The 24,493-nt window shown below is 36.4% G+C and overlaps 1 protein-coding gene across 3 annotated transcripts in view; it reads right to left on the bottom strand.

Moving 5' to 3' along the window:
• Window positions 1-24,493, bottom strand: part of LOC127424369 (importin-11) — a 178,020-nt gene that overhangs the window by 143,400 nt on the left and 10,127 nt on the right. For all 3 annotated transcript variants that reach the window (XM_051669497.1, XM_051669498.1, XM_051669496.1), the window contains exons 3-5: window positions 22,992-23,092; window positions 18,047-18,119; window positions 13,745-13,948 (exon numbers count right to left, since the gene is read on the bottom strand). In XM_051669497.1, the coding sequence (XP_051525457.1) occupies window positions 13,745-13,948; window positions 18,047-18,119; window positions 22,992-23,092 (378 nt within the window). The remainder of the gene's footprint in view (window positions 1-13,744; window positions 13,949-18,046; window positions 18,120-22,991; window positions 23,093-24,493) is intronic.

Here is a 24,493-nt window from a genome sequence, read left to right as displayed (position 1 = left end):
ACTTTTGAGGCATAAGCAATTAGGAAATAACACTTACTACCCAGGAACAAAAACTGTGTTACAATAGCGTATCTTAAAGCTAACTACTATGTCTGTAGAGGCACCAAACCTGTATATTATGCAACATCAATATAACTAGACAGGCTAAGAATAGAAGAGTGTAATGTATTTCAAAAGTTACCCTTAATAACACAACAACTATTCATTACAGTCATTTTTTTATCCCCACGTTCTCGATTTCTATGGCTTTTTTGCAGAGTCCCCTTTAAATTTCCATGAGTTGAGTGACTCAAAAATAACACATAATCTGTTGCACCTTTGTAAACATTAGCAGATATGTTTGAAGTCTTAACTGCTTCAGTGCATGTTTGATTTGATGTACCTACTACACTAACTTCGATGTGCCACGAAAGATAAACCAGTAGCAAACAGTAGGGTAAGACTCCGTGGGGTAAAAGGCTCCTTTGATATTATTTTCTCCCAAAACACTAAATAGCAATACAAAAACTACCACAACACTTTCCTAAACACCTGTTTGTTACTATACAAGCACATTTATGTAGATAATGTAAACCACTGAAATTAACATTTCTTTTGAGACTAAATACTTATAGTTTTCATTTGTTTAAGGTCATTAAATCAAAAAAATTTCAATAATTGTCCCATAAGTGAAAGGACAGTATTTGGGGTAAAAAAGCCCCCCGTTGCAGGGGCTAAAGCCCCTATTAAGTGGGGGGAATAGATTTATGAAAAATGACATCATCCAATCATAAGAGATTAGTTTGTTTATAGAATACTTGAGATGTAATAAATTCCAAATGTGTTTGAAATGAACATAGAATGGTTTTCTGTGGTAGTTATTTTGAGTAAGCATCATCTTAATTTGTTTATCAAAAAAGCATCTTCGTGTCTGAAAATTATTTGCATTAGTTGACAAATTGTGTCCTATAACTATTGACCCAGTACTGTATGTACATGATATCACTTTAAACCCCCAAGGGGCCTTTTGCCCCAAGTGAGGGAGCCTTTTACCCCAGGTGTGGGGTAAAAGGCTCCCTCACAACCCTGTTTTTTTTTTTTGTTTTTTTTTTTTCCCAAACAGAATTTTAATCAAAACAACCTTCCTTTATCATTTCTTTTCACACAAATGATGTTGCTCCATTTTTCAATAAAAATAAATACATTTTCACCTTGATACATTTTCTGACCAAAAAAAGCCAAATTTCCTTAAGGGGTGCCTTTAGCCCCGTTGTACCCTACTACTCTGCATAAACTGCAGGATTACCCAAGAGGTTTTCTTTATAAGGGAGAAATTCAAATTTTTCACTCAGCTCCCACCTCTGTGGCTTCAGAGGATCTAGATTATGCTGCGTCCGTTTTTTGATAATCCTTGATGTACTTTTTGGCACCTGAAGCCAATCTATGCACTGCACTAGTTTTGAGAACTCTACTGGAGTTGCTTCATTTTTCTCTTTTGATCCTTAATCACAAAACAAATTAATAGATACATAAATGGAGTTGATACAGCCATTAAAAATATTAAATGGGACAGTTCACCCAAAAATTACAATTGTCCTCATTTCCTCCCCCTTATGTTGTCCTATAACCATATGACTTTCTTCCATTGAACACAAAAGGAGATGCTAGGCAGAATTACAGCCTACTGAACTATCCCTTTAATTTTGGACCCTGAGTACAGTTATAATACCAACTAAAAAGTGCTCAAATTCAGAGAGAATTGCATGTTCATTCTTGCTACAGTCAGGCTGACACTTTGTGTTAGTTAAAAAATAGTATCCTTCAACATTCACTTAGCAGTGCCCAGATATTTAAATGTAGTATATAAAGAGGAAGCAGCAGTGATTCTTTTGATGAGTGTCACAGCATCAACATAAATCTCCTTTATGAGGACAGCCAAAACATATGACAACTCATAATGACCAAAAAAAAAAAAAAAACAAAGCCTCTGGAACAAGCAAATGGGCCCACAAAACAATAATCCTTAATTTTTATTTTTTTTAAATAAAGAAAAAAAATGTCGATAATACAGTTCACATAGCTGTCTCTAAATAGTGCATTTTTTTCAAATTACAAATCATCCAGTGGATGGAGAAAATGCTTTATGTGAAAGCTTAAAGGGATAGTTCACCCAGAAAAATTATTATCATTTACTCATGCCATCCCAGATGTGTATGAATTTCTTCTGCTGAACTCAAAAGATTTTCAGAAAAATCTCAAAACATCTATTAAAAAAAATAAAATAAATAAAAATAGTTCATGCTGGGATAACATGGATCAAAAGGTTTTGCACAAAATTGTGGAGCCCATACCAGCTCAAGTGCATGCTGTTACTAGGTTAAAACAAATAGGAACATACCAAATACTTAGAAATGATAAAAAAATATGTTATTTGTTAATTCAAATTTTCACCAGGTTTGCTATGCTGATAATAATATTTGTACACAAAATTACTATTTTTTTTTAAAATTATTATTATTACATTAGAAAAATGCATTTTCACAATTATCCTTTGGTTTTAGAAAAGCAGCTTATTCTACTGAAATATTACAGAAGGATTTTGTCAGTGAGGTTATAAAGAAAGCAATTTGCAGTCCATACCAAGTACAGGCACACATCTACACTGGCTGGGGCTTGGCCTCTTTGTCACTATGACAACATGCCTGGATGAATGCCCATGAGAGAGGGATGGAAAAAGTGAAAATTTACAACTGGTTTGAGTTTACAGGAAGTCTGAAAATTGTAAAGTGCTTTGGGCATTAAAGGGTGCTACAAAAAGATATAGGAATTTACCACTTATCTGTTTGCAAACCTACACATACACTTTGACAGGTCTTTTCATATGGGATACTGGGTCAAAACAGGGTACTGAGACAATTGTGTAATTTCAGTATTAGAAAGAGATGAATTACGATGGAAAAACATGGTAAAATGACAAGATAGAGAGGGAAAATAGATACATATTAAATTGAAAGTCAATTGTTAAAAATAAGCCCTCGCCAAACTCAAATCCCAATGAAAGGAAAATCACTATAATAACAGGAAGGCAGGTATATCAATCCTCACCAGTGCTGAGAAAATAAGCATCCCAATCTTTCACTCTGGTCTCAACAAGTATACTTTCTGACTGCAGCGAGATGGTATCATACATCACACAGCTTTCTGATGGATCCTCATGAACACGTCAAACAGACTAGCAACTTGAGCCTGAATCAAAATAATTCAAAAATGTCAATGCAGCTTGTGCAATGCAGGTCTGGTAACTGGAGAACTATACTGGTTTAACTGTAGTTAATCCGTACCAAAATGTAATTCTTCCAAAATGCAGCTTTTCCAAACCTGCATAACTTTCTTTCATAGAATACAAAAGGAGATCAGATGTTAGGCAGAATGACTGCCTCAATCACCATTCTTCCACTGTAGTGGAAAAAAAAAAAATGTCATGGAAAAGAATGGTGACTGAGGCTGTCAGTCCCAAATATTCTGCCTATGTACTCACTTGGTAACATCTACAGTGTTCTTCTCAATGTAGCCTACACTGCTCTCTGTTTTGTGTGTCCTATCTGGAATCATAAAGTACAGTAATTATGCAATAATTTTCTTAAAAGTAATAGTTTACCCAAAAATGAAAAATCTCTCATTATTCACTTACCCTGATGCCATCCCAGATGTATATAATTTTTAGAAGTAGATAGAGCTCTGTCAGGTCCTTATAATGCAAGTACACGTGTGCCAGCACTTTGACGGTCCAAAAGTCACATTTAGGCAGCATAAAAGTAATCCATGCGACTCCAGTCGATTAATGAATGTCTTCTGAAATGAATCGATAGGTTTATGTAAGAAACAATTCGATAATTAAAACGTTTTAACTTTAAATCGGCACTTCCATCCAGGGTTCTGATGATGTTCTGATGGACATGGTGTGTCAACTGCTGACAGGAAGCGCTTTTTAAAACTTAATGTTTTAATTATCGATTTATTTTTTAGACAAACGTATCGATTTGCTTCAGAAGACATTCATTGATCGACTGGAGTCTCATGGATTACTTGTATGCTGCCTAAATGTGACTTTTGGACTGTCAAAGTGCTGGCACCCATGTACTTGCATTATAAGGACCTGACAGAGCTCTATATACTTCTAAAAACCTTTATTTGTGTTCTTCTGAAGAAAGACAGTCATACACATCTGGGATGGCATCAGGGTAAGTGAATAATGAGAATTTTCATTTGTAGGTGAACTATTCCTTAAGCTACACATTGAAAATGCATAACTAAAGATTACATCAGAAATCAGAAGTATTCCACTACAGTGTATATTGCGTGCACTGTACATTTCCACAACCAAGACTTCAAAGAGGATCTACTGGTATATAAAAGTATTAGGGCTATCAATTTATGCATTCATTCTGTGATTTATTATACATAAAATAATGCATTAAAAAAATGTAAGCAATTAATCATGTCCAAGGTGTCAAGGACCATACTATGGAATATTCCGACAATCGAAGCAAATCAAGCTAGAAGCACCACCTGTTTTCAGCAGGGGGCAGTAAGAGGAACTCCAGCTGTATAGGCAATGCACAGCTGTACAGACAACAAACCACACTCAGGGTTGTTTTAGCCACAGCACAAGATGAGGATGCATTTTTGCGCTCAAACACAATTGGACGGAGTACAAATCCAAACACAGTGATCTCGAATCGTGTTTTTCTAAGGACAGGGACTTAAAAACGCTGGTTTATAAAGTGATGCAACTAAAGGGAGGCAGTCCAAAGTGTCCGTCGACACATGTATATTGATGTGTCAGAAAAACTCTTCGAATAAATCTATCTCAGAAACATTTATGATTTCAATTGCAAAATGTATTGCTGTGAACTGCAGGCCTTATGTTCAATAATATGGACATAAACAATATACTGTGTTGCCTTCTAAAGCCACATTTTGTATTGTCTTATTAACGCGCTACTCATCTGCCACATTAAAGTAATGCATTTTAATTATATGAATTATTTTTATAATATATATTTATAATAATTTAAATAACTGATTATTAATTAATATTTATAATTATTTAATCATTATATATTTATTGTATTACTAAACAACAATTTTGTCGTTTGAGGGGCTTTCTTAGCAAATATTTATATATGCAATTAATTAATTGGAATATCATGTAATTCATTTGATTTTAAAAATTATTTACTGACAGCCCTAAAAACTATATTTCACATATAAACTAAACCTATTTTCCTTCTGATCACATATCAGATCTAATTCCACATTATCATAGGTGTCTTTTGTCAGTATCACTTTGACACCTGAGCTTTGATCATAGTATACTGCAGTTGCCTGGACACACTTTGGTCTTGCTCATGTAACACATCATTTACACCACTGCAATCATCATTGTATTTTGCTGAAGGTGAAAACACACACTCGACCTCTTGCTACAAGCAAAACATCTAGTGAACTTATGGTCTATAATTAAGGTAATACAATATGTCCGCAATGGAAAGGAGGGCAATAAAGCAAAGGATTTCTATCTATTGAAAAGTAGTCTTGGGAATTACATAGATCACAAATTCCCATTTAGTTTTGTAAATTGCATTGTCAACAACTACATTTATTGTCCACACCTTAAAAAATGCATTTTCTAAGTAGCTCTGAAGAAGCACCAGCCCTCCTACTAAGCCAGAATCCGTAGACTGCTAAAGCATGCAAATGTGACCGCCCACTTTTTCAGCTGCCTTGGTACCGGAGGCATTTTTCCCATTCAATTTCTCCATTGGGAGTTAAGAAATTCTTCAGTAAGCTATGAACCAACCCAGAGATAAACCACAAAATTACCAACTCTGATTTGAAGCAAAAAAAAAATAGGATTGTAATAAATATGGTACAGGGGTCGGCAACCTATGGCACACCAGCAACAGCGAGTAGAGGAGTAAACTATTTTATTTATATAAATTCTGCTACTGCATTCCAACCTACATCTTGATGTAATCTTTCCTCATGATCACGCAGTGTGTTTTCATGAGCTGAATGGTAGGCTAAATAAAAAGTTCAAATGTGACAAGACTGCAGTATACCCAACAGACTTGTGCAGCGCGTGCTAGCAATTCGCGCATCACGAGCCGGCAGCGCTTCACTTTCGGTTTATCGCGGGAGAAAAAGGCACAGCCATTGACCAGGGGGGAAAAAAATGGTACTCCATGTCAAAAAGGTTGCCAAACCCTGCGGTAATATTTTTTACGTTTGTTGCAATATAGTCAGATACAAATGAGAGTGGGTGGTTGTTGCTTGCCACAATTTCCGTTTCAATGGTAACAGCGAATTCACCGATTGGTGGAGCTCTCTTTAGGATTATGGGTAGTACAGTTCTATACTGGAAATTTGGCTATTAAACAAACTTTTAAGAATAAAGCTGAACTTACACTGACTTGTGGCTTTCGTAGAAGCATCTATCATTGCTTTTAAAAATCTCGAAGCTCATGATATGTCCGAGTTGAAAGGTTAATACACTATAGCTAAAAAATAAATAATTCTCTATGGAGAAAATTAATGTGATCTTCACTTTCAGAACCCTGCTTTTGTAATGTATTGGCATTAAATTGGCCAATTTATTCTCTGAAAGACATTCATTCTCATTTTACAGAAAAAAGGCACCTCAAGAATGTGTGTCCAATTTGAGCATCTGCAAAGACAACACCTTTTCCATAATTAGTATTAAAAAAATGTAACCTATACTGCAAATGCTGTTTACATTTGCAGTATTGCTAAAATAGTTAATTGCAATTTGTAGAGCAAACATTGCAACAGTGTGACTGGGAATGTCAGTTGGCAAATTATATTTATATAGAGAGGACATTTTACAAAAAATTTCACAAGGCATGAAGTTTTTTTCTACCTTTGCATTTAGACGGTATTATAAGGCCTTGACAACAGCCTAGCAACAAGTGAAAGGTATTTACCATTCCTAATCATTCAGGCAAAAAGCAAGAATGTAAGTACAACCGAAATAAGCATCTGAGAGTGAAAATTTGGTTCATTAACAAAAGTACATCACCCGCTTAATGTAATTACTAAATTACCATGGAAATGGTACGGTTTTTATCCTGATCATTATGATAACAATATGTCTTGTTTTTCTGAAAAATAGTGCATGCATATACAATCCAAATCATTACTGAGCACAATAAGAATAATGTATGAAACATGAAATGACCATAAACAGAACAGCTCATGTCAAGCTGCAGGTGAGACAGACAGCTCAGCATAAACTACTTATTTGCTGCCTCTCCAAACTAATTTTGCACAGTACAAAAAGAGTAAACTTTACGACAGTCTAACCACTTGATGGAAACTGGAACATTTCACCATCACCCTGAATTGACAATCAACCACCAAGCAATGAACTTATACCTTTTTCCAAACAAATTTGCAGGCACTGACAGAGTGACAGAGAAAATAATCAAACCTGAAGGCAAGCAGAGAGGATGAGGAGCACTTCTGTGCCAGTTGCCCTATCCTAAAATTGAGGTCAGGGAAAGTCTTATAAATTGTTGGTTTAACACTGTGGTCAAATCTAAACACATGTGGAGTGCTCTTGGTGACATGAAGATTAGTGATTCTTCACAGGGTGCAATTCATTATTTTATCAGCAGTGTTGGGATAACGTGTTACAAGCAATGTGCTTTACGTAAACAAGTAACGTGTTACTTGTTAAAATACACCATAATATCAGTTCAAAAAGGTAACATGCTTTATTTTATTTTTTTACATTTATTTTCTGAGAAATACAATAAATATTCATACACCAAATATTATCTAGTTACAAAATGTATCAGTCAAACATCATTTTATAATATTCATGTTTTCACTGAATGAATGATTACATTTTTAAATTACGTTAAAACTGTTGCAGTTCTAAAGAGTGACAGGATTATCAGTGACATACAGAGTGCAAATTCTCTTTAAGCCCACCTCGAGATTTAAATTTTAAAAACTTCAAAACACTGATGGCAAACGAAAATAAATCGGAGTGCTTCAGTGGAATCCAGTTCCTGTAATCGTTATCAAAATTTGGTTGTTGCCTCTAAGCATCAGAGGATTTGCTTTGCTCTGTAGCCCACAGGTACGGGCTGTCATGGCAATCTGTGCTGGAACTGTGTGAACTGTTGTTTCCCATGACTATGAATCTACAGTAGTGTAAACCAACATATGCTGCATTAATAAGTCAGCAAAAGCAACTTTTGTGGAATAGCTTACATGTCATTGCATGCAAACTAGGTAACAGAATCCATCTGCAGAGCCTTACATCACAGCAGTTTCTGGACAGCAGCACCAGGCAAGCAGTCTCTGGACGTAGGCTAGAGCGGAGCTAATGACAACAGAACAATCATCATTGAAAGCACGGTGAGTTGGTGTCTTTGTAATGTTTTATTAAATCTATCATTAGTTGGTGTACGATTTATATATTTATTTATCTATCAAGTGTTTATCTGTCAACTACTGAATCTGTAGATGCTAGAAGTTATTCTTACTGAAGCTTGAATTGGTTGGAATGCTGTATTGAATCAAATAATATTCTGTTGACAGGTCGATTACTTTGGATTGAGTTTTGTATACAGGCTTTACAGTGAAGTCACTGAAGGTTTTATTATTTCTGAATATAAATGTTCTGTTTTTTCTTTTTTATATATGGTTTGAGAGTTGATGGTACTCACGAATTCTTGAGATAAGGGACAAAATATGTCTTACATAAAGTCATTTTTATTTTAAAAATCAAGAAATTCATAATAAAAATACTGGAAAATTTAAATCTAAAAAGGAAATGTGTATACTCAGTGTATTCATAACTTATATTTTTAAATAATTTCATTCAAATTTTTTTTTAATGCATGCTCTATACTTGGAAGCACATGTAAATTAATCTGTCTTCAGCAAGAGGTCACAATGTTAAATTGCCAAACAAAGTTTAAAAATGCAACAAATTCATAAATATCAAATGAAAAGTAGGGATTTGTAAGATATCAAACAATACACAAAGGAAACTTTAAATTATATTTTCCATAAAAAAAAAAAAATAAATAAAAAAATAAAAATAAAAAAAAAGTCTATCAAAGTTGTGTCCTCACTTTAAGTCAACTCCATCACATTTTTTTATAATATTGAATAAATCAGAAAATGCCATGATCAGCTTTAACTTTGAGTACATATTTCCCACTTCCTGTTCATGGTTGATGCAACAGTAGGACACATGGTCTGGTAAGCTTTATATTTTTTTCATATTTTAAACAAACAATGTTTCGGTCTTTGCAGACTTCAACATGTCAACTCTGTCAATCCCATTGTGATCATTTCTGTTAGAATTGTGGAATATATTTTGAAACTTTAGTTTAGGTTATAGAGGCAGCTTTAACTGATGGAAAAAAAGAATTGCTCCAGAGTACAACACATGGTTAAAATGCTAAAATATTCAATTTTGTCAACTCCGTCAGAATAGTATGAAAACAGAAAATAATGTATTTTATCACTTAACTACTTAACTGAACCCCATTATTAGATTGAACCCCATTATTAAATAAAGACTTTACGCTCTTGTTGGATGGATGAAATTAAAATAGCATGCTTTTTAGTGTGTCTGACGGAGCTGACACAAATGACAGTAAGTTGCAAGTTATGAAGTGAATAAATGTCAATTTTCAGAAAAAAAAGTGCTTTTATAAAAACCTGTTTCCTTATATGGTTTGTTAGCTGACTTCTATGTCTACAAATACTGTATATCCATTTCAAATTAATTTAGCATTAAAAAATAAAAACTCAGATTTTAAACATGTTTTATCCCTTATCTCAAGAATCAGTGTACTAATACTCTTAATAAATAAATGGAACCTTATTGAGAAGTGTTACCATTAAATGTTTTAGATAGTAATCAATTTAAAATCTCTGTGAAAACAGCACGTTTTGCAACAAATGTAAGGAATTATACTCCAAACAGTAGGTGGCGCATGTCTAGTAAAACAGCATCGGCTCCACCTGGCTCAACGGCTCTGCAGATGGACATATCTCCAACTAGGTTAGAGTGGGATAAACATTTGTACACCGCAAATAAATAACACTTCCGATGTAAAACACGCCAAAAGTGGCTCCACTCAAGCACAAACCTTGATTTGTTGTTTACATCTCTCATCTGCATTGGAACATTTTCCTCCACCGAACACAGAGACTTTTGAAAATACTCTCTAGCATGACGTGACAAACCGAAAATGCTTTCAAATGAAAATGGAGTCAACTGACTTTGTGAAAAAAGTAGCGCAAAAGTCCCTTAGTGTCTTACTTTTAAAAATGTAACATTCTTCAAGACTGTTTATCAGTTACAGTCCAAGAAACCATGTGAAGTGTATGATACAACCAAACACCACTTTTGGCCCCTGCACGTCAACACTTGATATAAAATACTGAAGTCATGTCAGATACAGTTAAAGCTCTCGTCCTCCGGTTCAATGTCCAAGGTCGGTCTGATTTCTCCCATTGATAATGATTTATTTTATCTCTCCCTTTTCTCACCTGGATTGTAAATTCACTCTTAGTGCTCAATAAATCCAGGCATTTACAACATAAAATAGAAAACATACACACATTCGAGGGGGAAAAAAGAAATTGCACATACCATTTTTCTAAATCAACTTTGCTCTACACGTAGCCTTTCAGCACAGGGACTTCACTTCCTACATTTTATTACCAAATAAATTCCCGAAGTGCCTTAATACATCCTGAAAACAAATTGCTTCCATTGGTGGGCTGAGCAAAGCAAATCCATCATCTTTATATAGTGTAGTAGTTGCATAAAATCCAAAAAATTTGCCAGAACGCCAATTTGTCAAACTTTTCTACAAAGACAGGAGGAAAAAATATGTGCTAATTCCTCATAATCCACAGAGGCTCACAGTAAATTATCGGCATTCAACAAAAGACACTTATTCTGTGCTTTCATTAGCAAGTAGAAACATTACAAGCAACCTACGTTACTAATTTTGCGGAATATAGCACGCAGCTGCTGTTTACACACAATCCCCACCTCCAGAAGCAGATTTTCACTGACACATACACACACAATTAAATATGCCTATGGCAGGTGTTCACCGCATAGCCTAAATAAGAAATAGCAGTTCTGGAGCTTTGATGTATACTGGGCCTCTAGAATTGGGAGTTATCAACAGCAAACCACCTGGCATGTCTCATTACAATACAACCACTGGAGAATTTTACTGAGCTTCATGAGCCTCCAAAAGCACGTGAAAGTATTCTGAATACCGAACGAAGCTGTGGGGTTCAGGCCACACACAGTGCAAGGATAAGCTGTCTGGGCTTTCGTATGACATATCTTTTACCATATGGGGAGCATAATGAAAACATGACACATCATCACTGTACCTGAAAACTGCTTTTGAACACTGATTCGCACTAAAAGTGAAACAAAAACTCTTCAGACAATAAAGATTTTACTTAGTTCAATGCAAAATATAAGCCATCTGATTCTACAAATGTGCTTTTATGCAGTGATGTAGTGTAGTCTGCAGGGTGGGCTCCAGACTGCGACTACTTGCGACCAAAAATAATTGATTGCAACAATTTAAAATCTAGTCGCCGTTGGCGACAGTCGGGTTGTGAGCGTTATCATCTTGTGAGTTACTGAATACATCTTTAGAGCGCCAGTGTGTCTTGTGCCGCTTTTCAACCATTCTGTTGATGATATGAGCTCGCTGCTCTGCACACAACAACAAACCCAGCGCAAGAGAGTCATGAACATTTCAAAATAAGAGTCCCATATGTATTTCGGGCTTCTTTATAATTAAAAGTCCCATATTGTGTACCACTTTTTTTTCTTCTGGTAATCACTGATTGGGATTGGAGTAGCACAATAAACTGCATCTGGGATTTCATTCAATTTGCACTCTTGTAGTCTCTGTATCTGGGCCATCCGGTAAGAGTAAAGAAAGACTAAGGCAATATTTTAAAACAATATTTTAAAACAATATATTATATATATATATATATATATATATATATAAGGTTCCTGTAAAGACGGCGCGTGGTGAGTTGAGCGTGGTTGCCGCGGTGGATGGCGTGAAGCCTCCACACGTGCTATGTCTCCGTGGCAACGCGCTCAACAAGCCACGTGATAAGATGCGTGGGTTGACGATCTCAGACAGGGAGGCAACTGGGATTCGTCCTCCGCCACATGTACTGAGGCGAATCACTACGCGACCACGAAGCACATTGGGAATTGGGCATTCAAAATTGGGAGAAAAAAATAAATTAAATAAAATAAAAATCTACCAATGGCTTATTTAGAGCGATCTCAGTATGTTAAAATGGGAAAGGAGAAAGTTTATCATCTTTAAATAATGATGAGATTAAAAATGGTAGATTCTGCATAGAGATGTACAGTATCACCCAATGTCTTTGCATTATATAACAAAATATCAAACCAAGGGGCATTTATTTTAAAGATAGCACATGTAAACATTTCAAGCAAAACATTCGCAGTAAGTTTGTTAAATTTCAAATTAGATTAAAAATTAGGACAAATAATTATCTGAACACTTTTTGGTTGTGAAATGTCAGTGCAACGTCTCCATAGTTCAAGTGATGAACCACACACATGGTTACTCTTTAAGGACACCGTGTGAACTTGAGGGGAAATGACCTCATACATCCAATAAAATGACCTTGGTATCAGTTGTTTAAAAGTAAATGAAAAAAGTGAATCACCATGAAATCATCATTTGTTTGCAGACGTCGCTTGGTTTGATATTTTGTCATCTAATGCAATATAATACATTCATTTTAAAAGTCCAAAAGTGTCCAAATATTTTGGGGCAACTGTATATATTTACCACCTTAACCAGGTATGCAAATTAAACAAATTATTTAAATATAAAAGGCATCTAAAAAAGAAATGGCATATGAACACTGCATTAATTTGCTGTTCAATGTGTTAAAAGGAACTCTCCATCGTCGACTAGTAAGCTTCAGAAGCTCTGAATTCAAGGGTCAAATGAAAATGAAAATTATTTCTTCATGGAGAGTCTTATCTGTGCTGTTCTATCGGCCACTCAGAACCTCAGCGAAATGTGATACAGCTCGAAGTCAAAGCATCTGCTGATATTTCACACAGGACTTCTCATACATCTCCTTGGATGCTCAGTGAACTGGCGCAGAGTGTGTGCGTGAACACAGCTTAACAGTACCTCCTAGAGGCAGATGCTGGTAAATCAGGACAAAGGAGTACTGATAATCAGGGAGATCATTGAGTGAGACATAAAGCTTCTCTCCAGCCAGGGAAGTGAAAAAGAGGGTCGGGAAAATAGACGGAGCAGGTAAGAATTAAAGGCTCTGTATATAAGCAGCATCAACACAACCAACATCAATGTACCATGCTCAGCAAGCACACCAGAATACACTGAATGTATGGAAGATATGGCTAAGTGCCTGCTGTTTTCAGTCTTTAAATGGCAACATATACATTATTGTGTCATATGGAGTAGCCATGAAAAATCAACTAAAAGGAGCTACAATCATCTTCCTATTGAGCCCTAGACACTGGGCGTCTTTTAACACATCAAAACACCTGGATGTTAATAATTAATAAAGAAAAATGCAACAACAATACCAAGACCAGTAAGTATAAATACAAGGACAAGGTTGATAGGGCTTTACTCACATCCTGAAAGAGTCTTCTGTCAGTGGCGAGGCGTTTGGAAGCCAGAGTCTTGGTGACGTGGTAGAAGGTGAGCAGAGCTCTGTGCTGTTGAAGGCCGTCCTGAACTTTCACAGACTCCAGCAGAATGGGGATCAGCTCGGGCCACTGCCGAGGACAGTCCAGACGCGCCACTTTAGCGATCAGCACTGCTATCTGTGTGGCGATCTGCAATACAAGACGTGGCAACATTTCAACAAAAGCCATTTCAATCAATACCCTTCTAAATGTGAACTTAAATGTGAATTGCTCCTTGGCATTTGGCTCCTTTTCAAACATGGCTTAAAACAGTTATGAGACTTCAATTAACCATTTTAATTAACTTAATCCAAAATGCATAAATACAGAGGAGTTAACACCATTAAAAAGTAGGGATGAGACGATATGGTTCTCACGATTTGGTTTGATATATACGATATGCAATTCGATACAATCTCGATTCGATATAACACTTAAATTACAAAATATTACAGACATTTTTTTTATTTTCATAGAAAAATGTTTGAGCAAAATACACAATTTCTCATCAAAAGAAAAAGTTATTTAAAACAATATAAATGCCCAAAGTTTAAATAATAAGAGTTGCTCATATACCTATATACCTTCCTCTATAAGAAAAGATCTCACAAATAAGCTTTCAAAAATAGTTGGGTACATTCAGGCTGATCAGGTGAACAAACCCTATCCTGAAAAATGTATGTGAAAGTGAATATTTTATTTTGAATAATTTGTTTCTCATCATTATTATAATCACATTCTATTAATTAATATTATATCATGAAAAGGTATATATAATAATGATATGAGCTTTCACTATTTGAAATAAATTAATTGAGTTCACATTCATTTGTATAAGAAATGCTAAAAAGGTACAGTCACTTTAAGAGTTTCAATGTGCATTTCACAGTGTTCTGGTTCAGCAAACATTAATGAGAATCTCTCGGTCTATTAGCGCATCCATGCTGAGTGAGATTAAAATGAATATTTCTTTTTACATTTCTATCTGACTCTAAAAAACAGAAAGGATGTTAAGGCACATTATTCAATGAAAGTGGAGTCACCTCATCTTTGATGGACACACATTACACGGAGGAAACGATCCGTTTTAATCTCAAGCACTTTTCATCAAAACAAGGCAATTTTCCAGATATTCCAGTACTTAAATTTCTAATTCAAGCACTTTAAGCACTTCAAGGACCTAGCGTGAACCCTATAAAGTGTAGAAAAAAGTGCAGTAGTGGTAAAACCAAGCGAAAGAGAGATTATGATGTTTGACAGGCCATTTCATTTATGATTACATGGACAGAAAACAATGTTGCAAATTTCGAAATAACGAGTTATGCCATGATATGGTTAGTCATTTTTTTGGTTCTATATTGAAATTCTATATATCGTCCCATCCCAATTAAAAAGCACTTACATATCAATGAAATCATCTTTTTGACACTGTGGCTTTAATGCAAGAAGACATTTATATATTTATTTTGTTAGGAACAGCACATGCTTAGAAAACACTCTGTTGGATCACAGACACCAAAAAGCAATACAGAGAAACAATGGCGCTTCTAATAAAATTACAGCAATTATACTGTATGTGCATATTAATGTATAACCATTTTTGTGTGCTTTTTTGGCAAAGTAGAACATGAAACATCATCTCAGTAAAGCATACTCAGTGCAAATTATACTGCAATGTTTTATCCAATTAATGTTCTGTTACAAATCACGATTTTTGAGCCAAATGATTTCAAAATCTTCTCCCTGATGAAAATATATATATTTTTTAAATAAAAAAAAAAATACGTTTATCTTAATGTAACAATGATTAATAGATAAATATGAAGCTACATTTCTGCGGAGTTCCACACTAACAGGTTTTCTGTCTGAGAAGTTTTGTCTCTTCAGTTCTGTACATGTAGTCCTTTAATGCACCGCTGCTGCAGCCATCAAGTGCTGTTTGTTCACTGTCTGATGTCAAAATACTCTGCTGTGATCAATGTTCCTGTTATTATGCATAATCCAGACATTTATTTGAGAGGTGTTATGGAGAGTATTTGTCAGAAGTCACCCTGCAGATTTTGTCTGACACTGCTTTGATAAATAGTTTAGCTGTAAAAAGGCTCAAACTGTTGGATGCCGTAAACTAGGTTACGTGTCGTGCCCCCGCAATAATCTAACAGCCAGGGTATTTATGCTTAGTGGCAGGTAATTTTGCACATTTACCTGCCACCGTCAACAAGAAATGCCACTAGAAACAAAGACGCATGCTTGAGGAAACACACGCGATTATATTTTAAAGAACAGACAAAAGAAATGCCGGCGACTCACATGTCTGATCTGCTTATTTGTTCAGAAGTTCATTTGCGCTTTGGCGCTCGCGTGCAGCACGATCCTGCCTCGTGGAACACGCACAAATTGTGAGTTCTCACTTTTTTTCTCTGTCAGTCATCTGGGAGCAGTCTGTATGAATATTATTGTCTATGAGAATGCTGCATAAGATCTCAGACCATCTCAGGATGCATATGCAAATAACATGCAATGACATCGCGACATGAGTTGAACTGTCATGTGTGTCTTAATTCAGTACTGCCCCAGAAATGATTCTTGAACAAGTTTCCTCTTTAGCCTACAGATGTACATTGCAAAATTATCATTATGATAATAGTAATAGCCTATGGTAATATACGTTATATTTTATATTCTAAAACAACCAAATTAGTTTGATAATTCAAAATGGTATATTGCAAATATTTATTTGTTGAATAAAATGGACATAATGCAGCCTTACACATGGGTTCCTTTGCACTAACTTGCCTAGCTCTGACAACGCACTGACTGGACAATTGATAGTTTTAAATTGGTAGTTTTGCACATTCTTACCTTTTACCTGCAAATTATATATTACAGAGTGAAACAATGCGTCATTTCAGACTTTGATAGACATTGTTTGCTGAGAAAAATATCATTGTAATATCAAATTCCAAGCCCTACTAATTACGAGTTAGACAAAAGTTCTAAATGCAGAAACACTCCAATTAAGCAGTTTGCATCACAAGGGATGATAAAAGTGATAAACTGTTCATATAAAATTGTCAGAAAAAAATAATTTCATCCTTTTATTGATGCAGAAGTCATTCTCTCATGGGGACAAATAAATCAGTGAATAATTAAATTAACAAAACAGATATAGTGGAAATTGCAAAACTATTTTCATATTGTGTTTTTGTTATCTACATGTATTAATTTGTGTAATTTCCACATTTTCAGTGCTCCATCTGGAATTAACAGCATTTGTGTACTACATCTACTTCACTGACTAATGTTTGTAAGTCTCGAGCTATTAGTGCAGTGTCAGCTGTGGTTTATAATGAGATACGACTTTTAAGCCTATAATTAATTTTCATATGCATGTGACGTTACTCCAAAACAAGAATTGAGCACAGTCATTAGGCTATGGTAAAACAACGGTGTGTTAGACCAGCCCAAATAAATTACCCTATCGATTCTAGAATACAGAATGTATTGCCTTATTTATATACACTACCATTCAAAAGCTTGGACACAAATACTCACTCTTTATTATTACTATTTTTCACATTGTAAAATAATAGTCATCTATGAAATATGAACTATGAAATAACAAATGGAACATAAAACTTAGTTTTTAACTCAAAGCAGCCACTTTTTACTTCATATATTTATCATTTTCATTATCATGTATCATCATCATCATATATTCTCCTTAGTTTAATCATGGCTTGTGTCAAGAAGGTAACACCTCGGCAGCCAAATTTTAGGGGTAGGGGTTCAGTGGGACTCCTATAAACACAATAAACATTGTGTGCGAACGTTACTTTTTAAACGTGACTTTAAATTACGTCCTGTGTTATTGAAGATGCTGATTCAAATCCATGTGTCATTTCACTTTATCTTGTTCCATTTTACTATAATGATTCAGATTTTATTAGAATACTCAAGGGATGAATTTCTGCACCATTGCTTAGCAACACATAACAGCACAGATTTCCTTATGAGCTCTTCGACTCCAGGCCCATTGATTTTCCACTAGAATCACAGATCAACCCCTCACTCCATAAACAGAAGAATTTAATAGCAATCAATTAGGACTGATCATTCATTTTGTTGAGGCGTATCAATAACAGGACAGATAGAGCATATCATAAGAGAATGAACTGTGTTTCTCTTCATGTGGTGAGTCTGTGTCTGTGTGCATTTTGTATAATGTTTAATTGTACACACACTGACCTGGTTGACTGGTTCGTTAAAGTTGGTGATGAGACCTGCACGGAGGGATGACTTTTCTTCCTCTGAAAGAGCACTAAAGAAAGAAGAGAGAGAAATTTAGTGTGTATGATGGAGAAAAGGATAGAATTAAACTGTTTTAAAGAGACCACAAACACACATTTAAAGCAGGTTTTAATTTAAGGTTATGAATCTAAAAAAAAAGGATTTTGTCAAACTTAGTGGAACATGTCCATAGTTAATGTGATGAACTTCACCTGTGGTTACTCTGCTACGACACCTGTGTAAACTTACCTTAGAACCAATTGGTTAAAAGTAATTGCAAAAATTACTCAAAGGTGAAGTTAGTTGAGAAAAGCTAGATTTTTTTATTTAATGCAATGGCATTCATACATCTGCAAGAGTGACTTAGAGCAGTTGTCCTCCTCGTGGTCACGATTAGTGATTCTCGCTCTCAATGGTGCGCGTGGTAAGTTGTGCGTGGATCGCGGAGAAAAGCATGAGCCTCCACATGCTGTGAGTCTCCGCAGTGTCATGCAGAGCAAGCCACGTGATAAGATGCGCGGATTGCCTATCTCAGAAGCGGAGGCAACTGAGACTTGTCATCCACCACCCGGATTGTAGGGAGTAACCGCGCCACCACGAGGACTTAGTAAGCAGTGGGAACTGGGCATGCCAAATTGGGGAGAAAAGGGAATAAACTAAAAATACAAAATAAAAATACAAATAAAAAAATAAGATGTACAGTTGAAGTCAGAAGTTTACATACACCTTAGCCAAATACATTTAAACTCAGTTTTTCACAATTCCTGACATTTAATCATAGAAAATATTCCCTGTCTTAGGTCAGTTAGGATCACTACTATATTTTAAGAATGTGAAATATCTAAATAATAGTAGAGAGAATGAATTATTTCAGCTTATTTCTTTCATCACATTCCAAGTGGGTCAGAAGTTTGCATACACTTTGTTAATATTTGGTAGCATTACCTTTAAATTGTTTAACTTGGGTCAAACGTTTTGGGTAGCCTTCCGCAAGCTTCTCATAAGTTGTTGGAATTTTGGCTCATTCCTCCAGACAGAATTGGTGTAACTCCCCTTTTTCTCACCAATTTGGAATGCCCAAATCCCAATGCGATCTAGGTCCTCGTGGTGGCCTAGTGACTTGCCTCAATCCAGGTGGCGGAGGACGAATCTCAGTTGCCTCCGCAACAGAGACAGTTAATCTGCTCATCTCATCACGTGGCTTGTTGAGCACGCTACCGCAGAGACATAGCGCATGTGGAGGCTTCACGCTATTCATCCACGCACAACTCACCACGCGCCCCACCGAGAGCAAACAACATTATAGCGACCACGAGGAGGTTACCCCATGTGACTCTACCCTCCCCAGCAACCGGGCCAACTGGTTGCTTAGGAGACATGGCTGGAGTCACTCAGCATGCCCTGGATTCAAACTCACGACTCCTGGGGTGGTAGTCAGCATCTTTACTCGCTGAGCTACCCAGGCCCCCGGGTTGTAGGCCTCCTTGCTCGCACACACTTTCAGTTCTGCCCACAAATTTTCTATCGGATTGAGGTCAGGGCTTTATGATGGCCACTCCAATACCTTGACTTTGTTGTCCTTAAGCCATTTTACCACAATCTTGGAGGTATGCTTGGGGTCATTTTCCATTTGGAAGACCCATTTGCAACCGAGCTTTAATTTCTGGCTGAGGTCTTGAGATATTGCTTCAGTATATACACATCATTTTCCTTCCTCATGATGCCATCTATTTTGTGAAGTGCTGCAGTCCCTCCTGCAGCAAAGCACCCCCACAACATGATGCAGCCACCCCCATGCTTCAGGGCTGGGATGGTGTTCTTCGGCTTGCAAGCCTCACCCTTTTTCCTCCAAACATATCGATGGTCATTATGGCCAAACAGTTAAATTTTTGTTTCATCAGACCACAGTAAATTTCTCCAAAAAGTAAGATCTTTGTCCCCATGTGCACTTGCAAACTGTAGTTTGGCATTTTTATGGCGGTTTTGGAGCAGTGGCTCCCTCCTTGCTGAGCAGCTTTTCAGGTTATGTCGATATAGGACTCGTTTTACTGTGGATATAGATACTTGTCTACCTGTTTCCTCCAGCATCTTCACAAGGTCCTTTGCTGTTGTTCTGGGATTGATTTGTACTTTTTGCACCAAACTACGTTCATCTTTAGTGTTACAAAATGTGTCTCCTTCTTGAGCAGTATGATGGCTGTGTGGTCCCATGGTGTAAATACTTGTGTACTATTGTATGTACAGATGAACGTGGTACCTTCAGGCATTTGGAAAGTGCTCCCATGGTTGAACCAGACTTGTGGAGGACCACAATTATTTTTTTCTGAGGTCTTGGCTGATTTATTTTGATTTTACTATGATGTCCAGCAAAGAGGCACTGAGTTTGAAGGTAGGCCTTAAAATACACCCACAGGTACACCTCCAATTCAGTACACCTCCTATCAGAAGCTAATTGTCTAAAGGCTTGACATCATTTTCTGGAATTTTCCAAGCTGCTTAAATGCACAGTTAACTTAGTTAATGTAAACTTCTGACCCACTGGAACTGTGATATAGTCAATTAAAAGCGAAACAATCTGTCTGTAAACAATTGTAGGAAAAATTACTCGTGTCATGCACAAAGTAGATGTCCTAAACGACTTGCCAAAACTATAGTTTGCTAATATGGAATCTGTGGAGTGGTTAAAAAAGGAGTTTTAATGACTTCAACCTAAGTGTATGTAAACTTCTGACTTCAACTGTATGTCTACAAATTATAAACAGACTCTTTCTGAAACTTCTAGAATAAAAAATTATCCATGATTCATTATTTTAATCAGACACATCTAGTTTCGGGCGATGGGGTCAAAAAGGTTGAGAACCACTGACTTAGAGTATGTCTTCAAATACTTCTTTGTGCCAATATGTACATCATCCCTAACTGCGGTTGTAAACTTTTGACAACTTTCAATGCAAAAAAAAAGAAAAGAAAAAAAAAAAGCTTAACAACAGTGTCCAATTATCATCATGACAACACGGCCACCTTTGCAGGTAAATCTGTTTATTAAAATATTTTTATACAATTATGTGCAGCGACAATAACATTCAAACTGTGCTAAGAGACAAATAACGCCATTTAAACCACTTAGGACTGAACTCTTTTGTTCTATTGTATGAGTCAAAATATCTAGCTGATCTCTCATTAAGCAGAATTAAGCTGAACAGTTTTAGCTTAACTGTGATTTCTATGCAGGATAACAGCTCCAAATTCATTAGACATTCACTGGAGGTCACAAGTGACAGAAGCACTAAAGTAAGAGTCCATCCAGTCTGTAAGCTCTAGGGGCTGGGCAATAAAACTAGAGAACTACCAAAATAAAAGTGGCTGCCAAAGACAGCCCAGGACAATTCTGGTCACTTAGTATGTTATTAATTTCACATAAATTTAACTTGTAAATATTTTACATCACCTATAGTTTAATGAACTTCCATATTAGAAGCCACTGAGAAAACCTATTTTACACATTCTGCAAGTAACAAAATGGACGTTTGTTTTTAGTTATTAGTGTATTCAACGATGAGATTTTGATTCATGAGGGTTCGACAATAAGGACTGCACGAAGGTCCAGGGCCAGTGTGAGAGAGCTTCGGGAGAGTTGCTAGAACAGTCATTTGCCCGATCAGGCCAGTGCTGCATTTATAACGTTAGTACAAGCAGACAACAAGCGAGAGAGTACAATAATTCATTACACTGAGGGAAACACACTTTTTTAACCGAGCACTCCGCGAGCGCGCACGATTTTACCGAGCGTGCAGAGACGAGCTTACTGAGCATGCAGAGACAAGCGAGCGAATTATAGCCAATATTAAGCACACAGGCACGCAGATACACCATTGCGATAATACAATACAATAGCTTGCAGATAGTCAAACTAAAAATGATAAACTCTCCTAAAACACTCCTCACTCTCAGGGACGTCCTTAGGGCGATGGCCTATGTGGCAATCGCTACCGAGGGGTAGCTCTGGGTAGGTCATTCTGCAGATTCTGTCTGACACTGCTTTAATAAATAGTTCAGCTGTAAAAACTGTTGGATGCCGTAAACTACGTATGTCATGCCCCCGCAATATTTATAATCTGGAAGGGTATTCATTCGCCATGTGCAGTGGCAGGTAGTTTCGCACATTTACCTGCCACTTGACACAAAGCCGCCTGCTTGAGGAAACACACCTGATTATATTTTGAAGAACAGATGAAAGAAATGCCGGCAATGCGCGTCTGATTTGCTTTTTTGTTTAGAAGCTAATTTGCGCTTTGGAGCCCATGCACGCAATGCGATCGTGTCTCGCGTAACAAGCGCAAATTGTGAGTTCTCACTTTTTAGTTAGTCATCTTGGAGCGGTTTGTAAGAATAGTCTCGTCTATGAGAATGCTGCATAGGATTTCAGACTCAGGATATATAACATTTTATATTCTAAAAAAACTAAATTAGTTTGACAAGTCAAAGTGATATATTGTATATATTTTTTGTTGAATACAAATGGACATAATGCAGCTTTACACATTGGTTCCTTTGCACTAACTAGTCACCTAGCTCAGACAACGCACTGACTGGTTGACTGGTAGTTTTAAATGGGTAATTTGCACAGCTAACTTCAATAATGCAGAAATAAACATCTGTGGGAAATACTCAAACACCACTTGATGCATTTAAAAAATAATTTTACATCGGACAGTGATGTGCTTTATGGACCATTGTTAGTGGCAAGATAATTAAGATTTTGATGGTCTGCTTTGACATAAATGTGATAATGGTTCTAAGCAGCTGATGAAGGCATCTTTGAAATGAACAGTCATGCTTGCTCTTAGCTAAAGTGACAGCCTTGACAGAAAAGTCTAGAAAATGGCAATGAAAATATACTTACTGGGGTGCAACTCTTCTCCAGTACCGATCAATACCATTCTTGAAATAAAGGACAGCAAGCCATCTCACATTGACATCGAGCAAGTGATTATTGAAGATGCTCTGAACAAGACAAAAGAAAAAGAGATGAACCTATAAACCCAAAAAATAATAAAACTTTGGGATGAAGTGAAAAGTTTCAAAATCTAATCGGCCTTTAGAAAGTCCTTTAAAAAAATAGGCTGGTTTTGAGTTCATCTGTCTTAAGTTGGACATGTTTACATAAAATGCATTATTGCGATCAAAAACAGCCAGACTACCTAGAACCTATGGGGTCTCGAGATGCATTTTAAAAAGTTGAAATATATTACTATTTTAACTGTTGACAGGCTGATTAAATAAATGCAACGCACATGGCGGGATGCTGAAAAAAAAAAAAACACGACAATGAAACAGCAAAAATCTGAATGTATATAGCTGTGGCAGCTTGTGCTTTAAAGGGGAGGAATTTAAAATACGCAATATTTTCAAGAGAGTTTTACAGGACAAAGAGTCTAACAGATAAAGCATATCATGCTAATTAATGTAGTCACTAAAAATCTCAAAAGCACAAAAAGAAAAAAAATCTAAATAAACTAGTCTTATGTTGGACGACTAGTCAACATCTTATCCATCCCCAGTCTGAATTCTCTTTCCGTTATTCTGTAAACAGCAACAGGCCAGCATATTAGTTAACAAATAATTCAAATTATGCAAGAACTTGAAATAAACATGAGGACTTTTACACTCCCTGAAGCGAAGTATGCAACCTCTAAAGTTAGTGAGGCTAAAGTCCAACACTCTGAATAATTAAAAACTATTCCATAGTAGAGTGTGTTTCGGGCTTAATTCCGCAAGCTGTGTCTGGAATAGGAGCGCAGGGAGAGGGGAGCAAGCCACAGTGAGCTAATGCTCATTGATAAATATCTAGTAGCAGCTGTGTTCAAGAGGGAGCAGCTCAACCAGACTCTGACGTAGGGCTACCATAACCCGAAGTCCCCACGCTCTGCTACACAGACACAAGGGCTCATTTCACTCTGCCAGATAAGAGTCCATACAGAGACCCATTTCATAGCTAAGACGATGAGCCAAGGGTTATAAATTACTGAGCAATGCAAGTCTCCACTGCATGCACAAACAAGCCTTGTGACCAGTATTACCTGGCTCAATGACGCAAATGGCTGCTTATTATATTCAAAATGTGGTGGATAAATATATCAATAGACAGCTGACAAGCGAACATGACTGAAAAATAGTATCCTCGCCTCTCCGTAATTCACCTCAAGGTCAGCAAAGGCAGTGTTTGGATAGACAAATAAGCCCAATGCAAGTCCATACAAATCAGGCTGATTGCTTTGGGTGACAGAACAGTGACAGCAGTTTGCCACAAATACAAAAAGAAAAGAGAGGCTGATGGAACATGAGAGACATTCTTATAGAACTCTTTAGTTTGTAGTCCTAAAACCTTGAAGAAAATTAGCATTT

Source organism: Myxocyprinus asiaticus, chromosome 33 (assembly GCF_019703515.2).
Source record: "Myxocyprinus asiaticus isolate MX2 ecotype Aquarium Trade chromosome 33, UBuf_Myxa_2, whole genome shotgun sequence".
Lineage (NCBI taxonomy): Eukaryota > Metazoa > Chordata > Actinopteri > Cypriniformes > Catostomidae > Myxocyprinus > Myxocyprinus asiaticus.
This window is presented reverse-complemented; position numbering and strand designations above follow the sequence as displayed.